This window comes from Furipterus horrens, unplaced genomic scaffold (assembly GCF_987537825.1).
Source record: "Furipterus horrens unplaced genomic scaffold, mFurHor1.1.pri manual_scaffold_4, whole genome shotgun sequence".
Classification (NCBI taxonomy): Eukaryota; Metazoa; Chordata; class Mammalia; order Chiroptera; family Furipteridae; genus Furipterus; species Furipterus horrens.
Window position 1 is genome coordinate 21,943,116 of NW_028327174.1, and position 13,234 is coordinate 21,956,349.

Genomic DNA, 13,234 nt, shown 5'->3' on the forward strand with positions numbered 1-13,234 from the left:
GATTACCATGGGAGAAGACAGGATAGCCCTCAGAGCCTCAACCTTATCCAAAAATTATTAAAATCCCATTGCAAGTAAGAATCCCAGGATCCTTCTAGGGAGAGAATAATAGGATTCCCTCTCCATTTCTGGACTTCATCCAGGACTTGTGTGACATGATCACTACTATCTGGTTAACAGAGCTAACAGCTAGACTTCAATAATAACCCAGAAGAGCCTTGGCTGGGTAGTTCAGTTGGTTAGAGTATCATCTCAATACACCAAGGTCACAGGTTCAATCCCCAGTCAGGGCACATACAAAAAGCAACCTATGAATGCATAATAGTAAGTGTAAAATTTTTTTTTCTTTCACTCTCTCCCCCCAACCCCTTAAATCAATTTTTTAAATAGCCCAAAACAAGAAATCATAGAAAACCCAGAGCTAGCACTCAGAATTCCTCTCTTAAGCAATCCAAAGCAATAAGTGACCCCTTTAAACCATTCTAAATTACCTAGACCCCAAGTCTGAGTGGCAAGACAGAGATGGATATTCTGGGCTGGAACACTGCTCCGTAACCCTCAAGAGAGCTGGCGAAGCATCAGCTCCTCTGTTCATAGTCAGTCATACGTTTTCCCGAAACAAAGGTCCCAAGATTATATGAAGAAGGAAAATGCCTATCTCAGGGCTAAAGGCCTACAGTTCTCCAATGACCTCTCCTGCACCTCACAATGTCTACACATAAAAGGGGTAAACCCTTCCCACATCCCTCACCCTGGCTGGGGTCAGTCACTCACCGTACAGCGGGGACAGAGCCACTCGCCATTGGGGATCTCTGGAAGTGGAGGGTTCAGGCAGTGGATATGGTAGGAAGAAGGACAAGTGTCACAGCAGAGCAGCTCCCCACCATCCTTGCAGACCCGACAGAATTCCATATGGTGGTCATCCTCCTCTTCGGGGTCTCCCCCAACCTCTTCCAAGATCTCCTCACCCTCTGAATTGTCCTCTTTAGCCTCCCACTGGATGCCTTCCTTCTCCTGTAGTAAAGAAACAGAGTCAGATTATTACCACCCCCCCACCCCAAGGCTGAACCACACTCATCATTCCATTGAAGGCTTCCCAAAGCCCACACCAGCAACACCACCATCACTCCCACCCAGGCCCAAAAGAGCTTTATCATCCCACTCTTCCTGTCGAGGGTCCCAAAGGGCCACAGTGGCCAGGTACTCACACAGTGTGGACAGCTCCACTTGCCCTCGGGAGCCTTCTCCATATCTGGATCCAGGCAGACCATGTGGTAAGCTCGGGGACAGGTATCACACAGGATGATCTCGCCGCCTTGCTGGCACACCTCGCAATAGTCCTGGTGGTCTGTCTCATAACCATCCATAGCAGTCACCTCCTCCTCGCCTGGGCAAGGAAGAGGGAAAGCCCAATTATTAGAAAAAAACTACCTCCCCCCACCCCTATCCTAAAATAACCCAACCCCATCTCCTTAGGGAGATTATTCCCCAGTCATTCCCACCCCATCCAATTACATAGAGATTCAGAAAAGAAACACACCTTTCTTTTTCTTTTTAGTGGTTCGAAGTTTCTTGCGGCTGCGACTACTGCGGCTGGTGGAGCCATCAGAAACAGAATAGCTATTGATACTGGCATCATCGAAGTCAGATTCTACGTCTAAGTCATCATCCTCACTCTGGAAGAAAGAAAAAGAAATAATGTTACAGGTTCAAGCCAAGGGGAAAGAGTGGTAGAGAAGGAATCCTTCTCTTCCTGGGAGTACTAGAATCCCAGCAAGGACTGTTGTACATGGAGCCTAGTCATGTGTTCTGTGGCCAATCCCCCATATTCTATGTGCCTACTGTAAAGGCTAGACAGGTCCTGAAATGAGGTAACATCCTATTAGATAGCGCACCCTCACCAAAGGGATGGGCTGGGTTCTCACCGAGGATCTCTTACGCTTAGAACCAAAACCTCCCAGCTTGATTTTCAAGGGAGCCACTTTCTTGGGTTTAGGCTTCTTGGCATCAGGTATACGAGGGCTGCCCTTTGGCTTCCTCCGAGCATTGGGACCTAAATTCAGGAAAGAGCAAGTAAGATCATACAATCCAAATACACATCACTGGGCAGAAAATGTGGGAAAACTATATACCACATAGGAGATGGCCAAAAAGTTCGTTCAGTTTTAAAGTATGAATAAAAGACACATTTTTCATTTTCACTGATAATTTTATTGAACAACATATTCACCATTTTGTTCCACTACCTTCTCTCATCTTTCAGGCAATTTCATAATTCCATCTTCACAAAACTTATCTTTTTGAACAAAGAACTATTCCAGGTGCCTTTTGCAGTTTCCAGGGAATTGAATTTTTTTCCATTAAGAGAATTCTGAAAAGACTGAAATAAATGAAAACCCAAAGGTACAATGTCCGGAGAATACAATGGATGAATGAGAACTTCTCAGCCAAGGTGTAACAGTTTTTGCCTGGTCATCAAAGAAACACGCAGTCTAGTGTTATCCTGATGGAAGATTATGCATTTTTCTGTTGACTAATTCCGGACGCTTTTCGTCGAGTGCTGCTTTCAGGTGGTCTAATTGGGAGCAGTACTTGTTGGAATTAATGTTTGGTTTTCCAGAAGGAGCTCTCAATATAGGACTCCCTTCCAGTCCCACCATATACATAACATCACTTCTTTGGATGAAAACTGGCCCTTGGTGTGGTTGGTGGTGGTTTGTTTGGCTTGTCCCACGATCTCTTCCATTCCTCATTATTGTAAAGTATCCACTTTTCAATGCCCGTCACAATTTGTTCTAAAAACGGAACATTTTTGTTACATTTAAGTAGAGAATCCCATGCGGAAATATGGTCAAGAAGGTTTTTTTGCTTATGTGAAACCCAAACATCAAAGCACTCAATATAACCAAGCTGGTGCAAATGATTTTCAACTGTTGATTTGGGTATTTTGACTATGTCAGCTATCTCCCGTGTGGTATTAACGTTGACTGTTCTCAATTCATGTCTCGATTTGATTGCTATCAACTTCCCAACCATGGAGCATCGTCCAGCGAGAAATGTCCGGCACAGAACTTCGCAAACCGCTTCTGACACATTCAATCAGTCACAGCATCTTCTCCACATACTGCACCAATCTTTGTTTGCGTTTCAGTCGCCTTTTTACCGTCCTTGAAATAATAAAGTATAATATCCCAAAAATGTTGCTTAAGTGTCTTCCATCTTCAATGTTAAAATGGCTGTACAAAAACTCACCAATTTTGATATTTTTTTTAATGTGTGCTGATATGACAGCTGTCACAACACAATCTAACATAATTGTTTCAAATAAAGTTAAAGACAACTAGGTGCTACTAGAGCCATCTTACAGGGAGCCGAAAGAACTTTTTGGCCAACCCGATAATAAAATTTTCTCCACCAAAGCTGGCTTCCCCATGATCAGCTTCCCAAATTTCCCTCCTAAATCTAATATTCATTCCTTCCTCCTACCTTCTGTCTTTGGGCTGACAGAACAGCATTTCCACGCTTCTTCTGTATTCGCCGTCCTAAGCCCACACTAGTCACTCCTCTCACCAAGGTCCCCTTTACCTTTGCCCTCCTTGGTCTTGGCCTTGCGGATAGGAACCTCCACAGGGGGAGGAGGTGGTACAACTTCAGTGGCTGTCACCATGCTCTCCACCACGGCCACTGCTGCTGCAGCTGCTGCTGCTACTGAAGCCCCAGAGCTGCCTTTGAAGGGGTTGTTGGTGCTAAACTCCCGCCACTTTGCACCCAAAACCATCATCATCTTGGAGACAGCAATCTTGGGGTTTTTGGCAGCAATAAGGGGTCTGGTGAAGAAAAGGATGAGAAAAGAAAAAAGGAAAAAATTTGTAAATATCAGAGAGGTAAAGAAATGAAAGGAAATTACTGACACCCTCTCCTCCCCTTGTCCCCAAGATCCTCCTGTTTACCGGACAAACTGGCTGAAGGCCTTATAGTTGGTGAGGGTGCGATAATCCTCCTCTGAGAACACATGGTCAATGTCTTCCATTCCCCAGTCTTCCAGAAGCTGAGCAGATGATTTAGGCTCCTGCAGAGAGAGCAAGGTCAAAGACCTGACTCCTAATGCCTACACCTGCTAAGGCTTGTAAGGCCTGAACAAGAGCGCTAAGAGGAAATCATGAGAAATAGGTGGGGAGAAAATGTTCTAATGGGCAGCAGAGTGTCTGGGAAACAAAGAACAGATGTTTTCACGAACAGTACTGAATAGAGAATGGAGGTCCAGGTACCTTTGAATCATCATCCTCCTCCTCCTCCTCCTCTTCCTCCTTCCGCTTGGATTTGTTCTTCTTTTCTTTCTTAGGTCCAAGCTTCTTTTTCTTCTTCTTGCCAGGGGTATAGTCGCTGCCCTCACTGTCTGAGCGCAGAGCCACCTCTTCCTCTTCTTCCACAAACTCTGGCCCCTCCCCAGAGCTGTCCCCCAGCTGCCGGCATAAGAGCATACGCTGGAGCAGGGAAGGGGAGGAGAGGGAGACACACACACATGCTACACACATGCTGACCTCAGGACAGCCCTAAGGCTTGTCCCCAGACCTGGCCCGCCACTCCAGAGGAAGAAACAGATGCGCCCAGCCCTTCAACCCTTTTCAGAGCTCCTCCTTGCTTCCTCTTACTCCCCATAGCATCCAGTCACCCACTCACCTCCTTTTTTTGGCGCTTGCTCTTAGGGATTTTAGGGTCCCTAGGTTTCTTAGGTTTTTTCTTTTTCTTGAGCTTTGGAGTCTCTGCTTCTGACAAATCCTCTTCTGGGTCCTCTTCGTTTTCTACATATATTTGGCAAAGAAAGGAAAGCAGGGAAAAGATCAATAGCAAAAGGTTAGGGCCTAATCTACAAGCTTTAGACGTTATTCCCCCACCTCTTGTCCCAGATTCCACTGAAGAGACTGCTATACTCTCCACAGAAGGAAGCTGAGACTCAGGACAAAATTGGACAAAGAGAGAGCTGTATAGACCCAAATTAGGACTGCCAGGCTAGACCAGACCCACCACAGGCAGCTGTCCCAACACCCTTGCCTCCTCTCCCTCGTTCCTAACAGGAATTTTCTATATGCTCATGTCCAATGTAGCTATATCAAACTGCTTATAGTTAACCAAATAATAGAAATAGGTCTAGTTCTCCTATAACTGCCTGCCAAGTATTCTATAAATCGGGGAAAAAGAATGAAAGATCTCATCCACATGGCAAAAACTATGTGCATACACCTCACCATATTTCCAGAACAAGATCAGCTCAGGGGTCCCAGAAACCACACCTTTCACACACCCTTTTGGGTCATCCCAGCTCAAAACCAGCAGACACTCCAAGTCCCGGGTTCTGTTGCTAGCTCAGTCCCAAACATAATTTCCTTTTCCCATCACCAGCTTTACTGTTCCTTCCCAGCTTCTCCTGGGTCAGTAGCCTCTTCTCCCCAGGGGCCCAAATCAGCCCAGCTGTCACCATCTCCTCCAGCCCCCCCACCCTCCTCCCATCTGGCTCCACCTCCTCCCCTGGCTGGGAGCACACACAAAGCCTGGGGTAATGCTGAGAGCTCCTGGGCAGGGATAGGTGGGAAGGGGCACAGAGGGGGAGGAGAAGGCCAGGAGGCAGCTTCCTTTGTAACAGACATTCACACCAGCACACCAGCTCCCTCCTCCCTCCTCTTTCTCCTTCTTCCCAAGCCACCCCCGCCCAAGGAGGGGGGCAGTGGAGAAGGGAGTGGAGAGCAGGGAGTGCCTCACCAGCGGAGGAGAGGGAAAATGGCTCCTGACCGCAGAAGCCAGCCCAGGGCACCCAGCTGCCAACATAGGACAGACAGGAAGTGGCGGGGGAGGGGGTTGAGAGAGGTAGCTGGGGAAAGACTACCTTGACAGACTTCCCAAATTATTAGCTGGCCCCACATCCAAATGTCACCTGTCCTAACACCTCCTCCGGGATGATACAGTTCTCAAGAGGCCACCCTAACATCCAAGGCAAGGAAACCCAAGACAAGCATGAAGGTAACACTATGAGAGCGACTGGGTTACTCCCTCAATCATAATTATTTTTTCAATCACCAAAGCTAAGAGTTAACAAAGGCTCAGTGGAAGTGTGGTCAGAGCATACAACCTTCTCCTCAAATTTGGTACCCAAACGATTTACCATGAGGAATGGAAGCCCACAAAACATCTCTGAAACTGTTTCCTCATTACCCCCACCCGGAGTCCAGGCCACAGATCCTAAACCACCTCTTGCCACCTATCCAACATTTGGGAGTCATGTCCACATCAAAAAAAAGGAGCAGCACCTAGGTAGTGGTGGACAATGTTTTCTTCAATCCTACACATGCTCTTAGCTCCTGACCCCCAGAAGTAGCCCTAAAATGCCTCTGGCTCCGCCCTTCCTGAGCAAGGCAGATACTAGGGAACATGAGACATTAGGCTGGACAAAGCACTATCAGCCTCCCCCGACTCAGCCCAGATCAGGCCAGGCACAAGAAAGCCCCTCCCATTCCCTAGGGAATGGAACACCAGTCTGGATCTCACCAGAAAGAATCATTTTAAGGGCAATCCCAGCAATCCCTATGTCTCTATGTCCCCAGCCCTCCATCCCCTTACCCGCCACTCCCACTTCAATCGGCCATATTTCTGGGGTCTTCCTCTTCACCACCTCCATAAATGCTGAAAATGGAGACAAGGACAAACCCACGAAGGCAGAGGAAACACCCTTCCATCTAAGACCCTAGAACCTCTCAGGCAGATAAGGTACTGACATGGCAAGCAACAAACTGACTGAGATATAGAGGAACAGGGATTTGGGAATGGGGCAGGAATGGGATACAGCAAGTGGGAAAACTGGGTCATGCTACAGCTTGGGGCAGAGCTCACCTGGGGAGCCTGCACAGATTCTAATAGACATGGGGGCAGCCTCAGACTGAGGAAGGGGCCAGAGGGAAGCCAAGATGTGCAACCAACATTGGCTGGATGGCACTACAACTTCTCATGCCCCTCACAGAAAGGATGGGATCACAATCACATTATCACAACTACCACCCCACCACCACCCTGGGCAACAGCACCGAAACCTGCCAGCCTGCCCTGCATAGTGAGGAAACTCAAGCCTAATTTTCTTATCCCAACAGCAGAAGACTCAGTAACAAGACTGACCTAAGTGGCCTCAGGTTGAAGTAAAGACTTCCAACTTAGAAAATGCCAAATGTGGAAACAACTCTCTCTCCCAGACCACCTCAACTTGCCTGCTAGAGCTGAGGAGAGAGAAGGCAGAAGTGAAAAATGTTCCGTGGGCAACAGAAACAGGAGTGGAGAGGATGAAAAAATGGCATGTAGAAAAAAATATAACTAGAAAAAAAGAAAGTCAAGGAAACAAGTAGATGATTTTAGATGGGGGCTCTGAAGGAGAGACAGGCAAGAGACACACATCTGCTTAGAAGCCTGACATCAATCATTTGGGGGTAGACAAGGGTTACTCCAATAAGGCAGGGTAATTACAGCCATACAGGTTTGGCCAGTTCAAGGAGCCACCCCAAAACACAGATAGTACAACCCCCAACACACCTACACAAACACTTTACACCATTAGCCCAAACCCCAGGCTACCTGCACAGAGGCAGAATACTCTTAAAAAAAAAAAAAAAAAAAGCCATGATTTCCACTTGCCTGGGAAGGAGGTGTCACCTTCCTTCTTTCACACCTCTTGGTATATATCATTCAGGCTGTAATATTCTACCTCTAGCCCCCATCATTCACTAGCTCAAAACAGTCCAGCAATCTGCCTGGCTAAAAGCACTTTAGATCCCAGCTAAGTAAGGAGCGCAATTCAAACTTCACAGTTGAAACAGCAAAGAAAACAGTAACTGATCAAAAACTAAAAATAATTAAGAGTAACCAGCACTCCGTCTTTCCTCTCCACAGCAGCAACCAGGGGACCCTACCATAGATGTCCAGCGGGTCTCATCAAAAGGTAATTAATCCTCAACCCCCTCCCCCGCGACCACCACCACCACCTGGCCTCCAGGGGTCCCAGCTACCTGCACTCCTCCAAAGACCCACACAAGGTAATGCCTGCCAGCCCGGAGAGCTCCCTCAACTGGGAACTGCATAGCATTCCTGAAGACAGACAGTGCAGCGCAGCGAGCTTGCATCTCCGTCCAGGAGCCCAGGAGGCACATGGTTTCCACCCGACTCCCACAAGAGCTCCGCAGAAGGGAACCACTCCCTTCGGATGCCCTCTACCTCAGTCTCTGCACAGAGAGAGAAACTAAGCCCTGTCTCACCGGAATCACTAGGGAGGGCCAATATGCCTCCTTCCTGCCCGGGGCCCCTGGGAAAGATGTTACCTGGGTGGGGTGGGGGCAGGCTGTTGTTCAAAAGTGCATCCATATCCTCCTCCTCGCTGCCCGCTGAGCAGAGGGACGGGGAGCCGAGGCCCGACGCCATCCCCTTCCGCTCCCGGCCAGGGAATTGGCCCAGCTGCTCCTGCCTGCGGCCTGGGGCCCTCTACACTGGCCCGAGTCACTGTGCGGGGGAGGGGGGAAAGAGAGAGAACAGTCAGTGACGCGCACTACCCCCCTCCCCCACCCGCTTTTTCCGCCCACCACCACCACCGGCCCCCCCACCCCAGCCACCCTAGCGGGGCACCCGAACCACTCAGGCTGAACTTAGTTCCACACTCCTCAGGGGCAGCCCGGAAGCCGGCTCCCCTTTTGGAGCCCCACAAATGAGAAGCAGCGACGCCCCCGAGGGCAGACTGATGCAGGCGTGAAGAGGGGGGAAGCCGGGCTGGACCGAGTGGGGTGTGACGGGGGGAAGGACGGTCCGAGTGGCCGCGGCGCGGGGGGGCCGGGGGAGGCGGCTGGTGGCGAAGCGCTCGGGGACACAAGGTCACTTGGGGGTGGGGGGGCGCCTCCCTGCGCCCGGGGAGGGGCCAGTCCCCAGTCAGGGCAGCTCTCCAAAGGCTGTCCTCTGGGACAACTCAGGTTCTCCCGAGGAGCGGCAGGGGACAAGGGGGCGTGGAGGCTCGGGCGCTCCGGGGGGCTGCAGGCAGGAACTTGGGGACCAGAGGGCTCACACCGGGCAGGGGGTCGCGCCACGTGTCCCGGGGGGCAAGTGAGCAGAGGGCCACGGGGCGGGCGCCGGGCATTGTGGGAGACCAAGCCTGAGGTGGGAGTCGCGGGGCAGCCAGACTCTGGCCGCGCTGGGGCAACAGGCGGGGGATGGTGCTCTGCAGGGGAGAGAGAGGAAGGGTCGGCTCCTCCGGGCAGGGGGCGGTCCGCGGGTCTGGGGCAGTCTCAGGAACCGGCGGGTGGAGGGATGACCCTCGGGGCTGGCTCGGCTAAAAGGGGCGTCTCTTTGGGAACCCCGCGCTCTTCTCACCCCAGAGCCGCCGCAGGTCTCACAGGGTCCAGCCCGGTGTCACTCCCGGTCCAGCTCCTCCTTGCCGCGGCCGAAGGGGGGAAAATGGCTCCGGCTCCGGCGTCGCCTCTTAAAGGGCCCGAAACACCGGCCGGGAAATCCCACCGCACAGGCCCCGCCCCCCCACGGACAGCCCATAATAACCTCAACCAACTCCAACCCCCCCTCCACTACCGCCACCCTCCTCCTTAGGTCTCCCGGGCAACCCCCGCCCCCTCGTCGCTCAGGCAACCATTGGCCACGCCCCCTTCGAGCGCGCGCGCGTGTCACCCGGGCAACCACCCACCTCCTGGCCATCCCATAATACACTCGGACACCCCCACCGCCACCACCAACACAACACACACACACTCTCCATACACATATATATCAGGGCTTTTGACATCTAATGCAGCCCTTTTGCAACTAACCCTTCCCCCCCAAGACATCCCGTAATAGCCATTCTTTGCCAACTTCTTCACTGTTGGCCTTAATGCTAACATCCCATAATTCGTCACCTTTCCCTCCCCATGGCTATCCCATAATAAGCATCCCGCCCAGCACTTCAGTCTCACATCCCATAATACTCGTCCCCAACCCCCACAGACATCCCATAATAACCACTTCATCCACCCCCAGTTTGATATCCCATAATAGTCAGAAATTCACCCCCCCACACACACTACAACAACGGACACTTCGGCCTCCTCCCACGCAAATCACGTAATCACTCTCCCACTTTCTATACTGACATCCCATAATAATCAACCCCTTGGAGCTGCCCTCAACCCCTACAGACCAGGGTCTAGATTCTCACACCACCACCTTCAACCTTCACACAGTCACTCCAGCTCCATAGCCCATAATAACCACTCCTATCCTGTCAAAGGGCTATCCCATAATGATCAGCACCCTTACTGTCACCCTGTAGATGGACATCGAATCTCCTCTAACACTGGAAAGATATCCCATAATTTTTACTCCCCCATCCCGACATGCCATAATAACTGCAAGGTGCTCATGGTCAAACATACCATAATACTCCCAGTACAACCCATAATGCTTCATCTCCTTTCCACCACCCCTATACCTTCCCATCCAGGCATCCCATAACATTCATATTCATACCTCCCCCATCTCCAGAGGCTGTCAGAGTTTTATAACACTTAGAACAGCCAGGTAAAGTAGGCTACCCACATTGCCCCATCCCCACCCCAACTTGTACACACCTTCATCCCTTTCTGGGCCAAAGCAATATCCTGGCATAAATAAGGCCTTTTGATGTGTAGACAGACCCTAGCTTCCCTCATCCCATCATTTCCAGACACTCAGGAACTGAGAGTCAACCAAGGCACCTACCCAAGCCCACCAAAATCCAGATATCTCCAGAAGCTTACCTCTAGGTATTAAGTTTTGAGTAAGACCAACCAAATACCACGCTAGACAGATGATCTATTTACATAAAGTTTAATTCAACCCCAGAACATCCCATAATAAGCACAAATTCACATCTAAAGACTATTTCTTAACATTCCAGCAGTATTCTCCCCATCCTACCCTACCTTCCCAGGTCAGGTGCTCTATTCATCAACACCCCTAGGCCACTGCCATGGATGAACATCCCATCATGATGTGAACTGAGGATCCTGCTATATACACACCAAGAGCCAGACCTACTCTCCCTCTACTTACCGATACCAGTTCATTTAACAGACGTTGACAGAATACCTAGCAAGGCAGAGAGCTGGGGAAATGCAAGGACCATAGGTACCCCCATCTAAGAAGCATAAACAACCAAATAAACTATGAGACCAGATAGAATATCTAGTGTCAAGGGAGAACAATTGACCACTAGTTCCCAATTTCCTGTTACAGAGAATAAAACAAATCCCATCTGGTTTGAGAAGAGATCACATCCCAGTAGAGGTTCTTGGTGGTCCTTCTAGAGGCTAGAAGCTATTCCAAAATGGATCAATGTCAAGATAATCTATCTGTGCCCTACATACTAAGGGATTTTGATTGAAAAGCTATGTTCATCCATCCAACATTTCTAATACTAAAATTCTATAATATCATCATGTGCTTCCTTTGTGAGTGACTCGTCAACATGCCAGAATTGTTATCCTCATTCTTGAACACCAAATTCTGCTTACCCTCAATGTCTCATATTTGTCAGCTTCTTTCTCATTTTGTATCCTGAAGTTTTTATACTTCAAACTGCCCCATGCTCCTCTTACTGAGATCCCATTTTCCACCCCCCCAAAAAAACTCTTTGTTGTATAATATTCATAATCTTCCCCTCCACATGTACAAGTCAACATTCCAGGATGTCTTCATTCAATTATGTCACAAGATAGCCTCCCAACATATCCATTCCCTTCCCTCACTGTGCCTTACCCTGTAATCACCCTGGGGACCCAGCATGAGAAAGCTAGAGAGCCCAATCTTAAAACCCTTTGACTCTCGGAAAACCTGAGCTCATAAACCTGTCACTCTTCCCTTTTCCTGACCCCTAGAGAATCAGGGCCTGAGTGAAAACCAATGTCCCAGCACTTGCTGCCCCCTAACCCTAACCCCAAGCCAGAGGTAATGTCTTACTCTGCTCTCTTTGTGCCTTTTCTCACAAGTCCAACACCTATGGCTGTGGGACAGGTTGAAGAGAAACAGGAACTCCTCCCTAGGAGAGGCCCTTCCTGACCAGAAGTGAGAGGGATGAGCATCTTACCATCTCTGCATTGCCCTTCTGATCTCACTTCCCTAGAGAAAGGGCCCAGCCAGATGATTCACCTCTCCTCTGGGAGCCATAGGACTGGAGAACTGTCAAGGAGAAAAGAGTTCAGAAGTGGCAAAACTTGCTTCTGGAAATCACTATCCCTTTGCTTCCAAGCAGAGTACCAGTGACACTGATAAGTCTTTCCACCAGCTTCTGCCTGACTTAACTCCCTGGTCCACCCTTTTGCCACATCCATGGTGACATGCAGGCTGTTTCCCTCATTCTACAAGGCTGCCATAGTCTTCCTCATTAACCCCTCTTAACTTCAAGATTGGGCCCCATTCATTTGTGCAAACCTTCCCCTGTGCTTATTCTGAGTACTAAGAAGGAGGCTTGTTCTCCTCACCTGGGGGAAAGTAGGTAGTTCTTTTAAGATACTATAATGTGGGCATACCTCCTTTCAAGAAGTTTCTCCTTCCTATACAGAGCTGCCAGACATCTATTATGTGTCCTCTTTCCCCATTTCTCCAGGGGATCTGGCCTGCCTCTGAGCCTCAGAGTCCCTTCCGTAAATCTCCATCTGCCCCTTTCCCTCTCCTATACATACCACATTACTACAGTGATTCCTAATATAAACCAAGAATAGAGTTTTATAGCTGGGTAGTCACAGCCTCTTGCTTATAATGACAAACACTGGTACCTTTTGTGCACCACAGTTCCATCCCTGCAGGTTCTACCCACTTACCTTCTCACTCCTCTGATTCCCCACCTCTAGGTTAAAGTTCCAGAGGGCTAGAATGTGTATATGTTCTGTTACTTTAGTGGTCTTTATGCGTCTATGCTCCACACCCCCCCCTTCCCTGGCTCCAAGCTACCCTCCCAGATAAATTATAAACCACTAGCATGATTGGCCCACAGGGACTAAGGGTGGAATAATCTCCTGATTAATGCATCCAAGGAGACAGCCTCTCTAGCCAGTTACCTTAGAGCTCTGTTTTCATCCCATGGTACAGAAGAACCTCAAGTAACAGAGTGGTTGTCCATGGAGTTTTTGGCACATGTTCTGTATGTAGTTCCTCCTTCTACATCTCTGCTTTGTGTGAGCCCTAGAAACTC

The 13,234-nt window shown here is 49.5% G+C and overlaps 1 protein-coding gene across 8 annotated transcripts in view; it reads right to left on the reverse strand.

Moving 5' to 3' along the window:
- Positions 1 to 9,511, reverse strand: part of CHD4 (chromodomain helicase DNA binding protein 4) — a 28,357-nt gene extending 18,846 nt beyond the window's left edge. For 4 of the 8 annotated variants that reach the window (XM_090272728.1, XM_090272725.1, XM_090272724.1 and 1 more), the window contains exons 1-10: positions 9,388 to 9,511; positions 8,352 to 8,529; positions 4,681 to 4,802; positions 4,269 to 4,484; positions 3,951 to 4,069; positions 3,586 to 3,827; positions 1,926 to 2,053; positions 1,541 to 1,676; positions 1,209 to 1,387; positions 775 to 1,014 (exon numbers count right to left, since the gene is read on the reverse strand). In XM_090272728.1, the coding sequence (XP_090128854.1) occupies positions 775 to 1,014; positions 1,209 to 1,387; positions 1,541 to 1,676; positions 1,926 to 2,053; positions 3,586 to 3,827; positions 3,951 to 4,069; positions 4,269 to 4,484; positions 4,681 to 4,802; positions 8,352 to 8,451 (1,482 nt within the window). In that variant the 5' untranslated portion in view covers positions 8,452 to 8,529; positions 9,388 to 9,511. The remainder of the gene's footprint in view (positions 1 to 774; positions 1,015 to 1,208; positions 1,388 to 1,540; positions 1,677 to 1,925; positions 2,054 to 3,585; positions 3,828 to 3,950; positions 4,070 to 4,268; positions 4,485 to 4,680; positions 4,803 to 8,351; positions 8,530 to 9,387) is intronic. The other 4 variants (XM_090272729.1, XM_090272731.1, XM_090272730.1 and 1 more) reach the window with 4 other exon arrangements.
- Between the last annotated feature and the right edge of the window lie 3,723 nt (positions 9,512 to 13,234).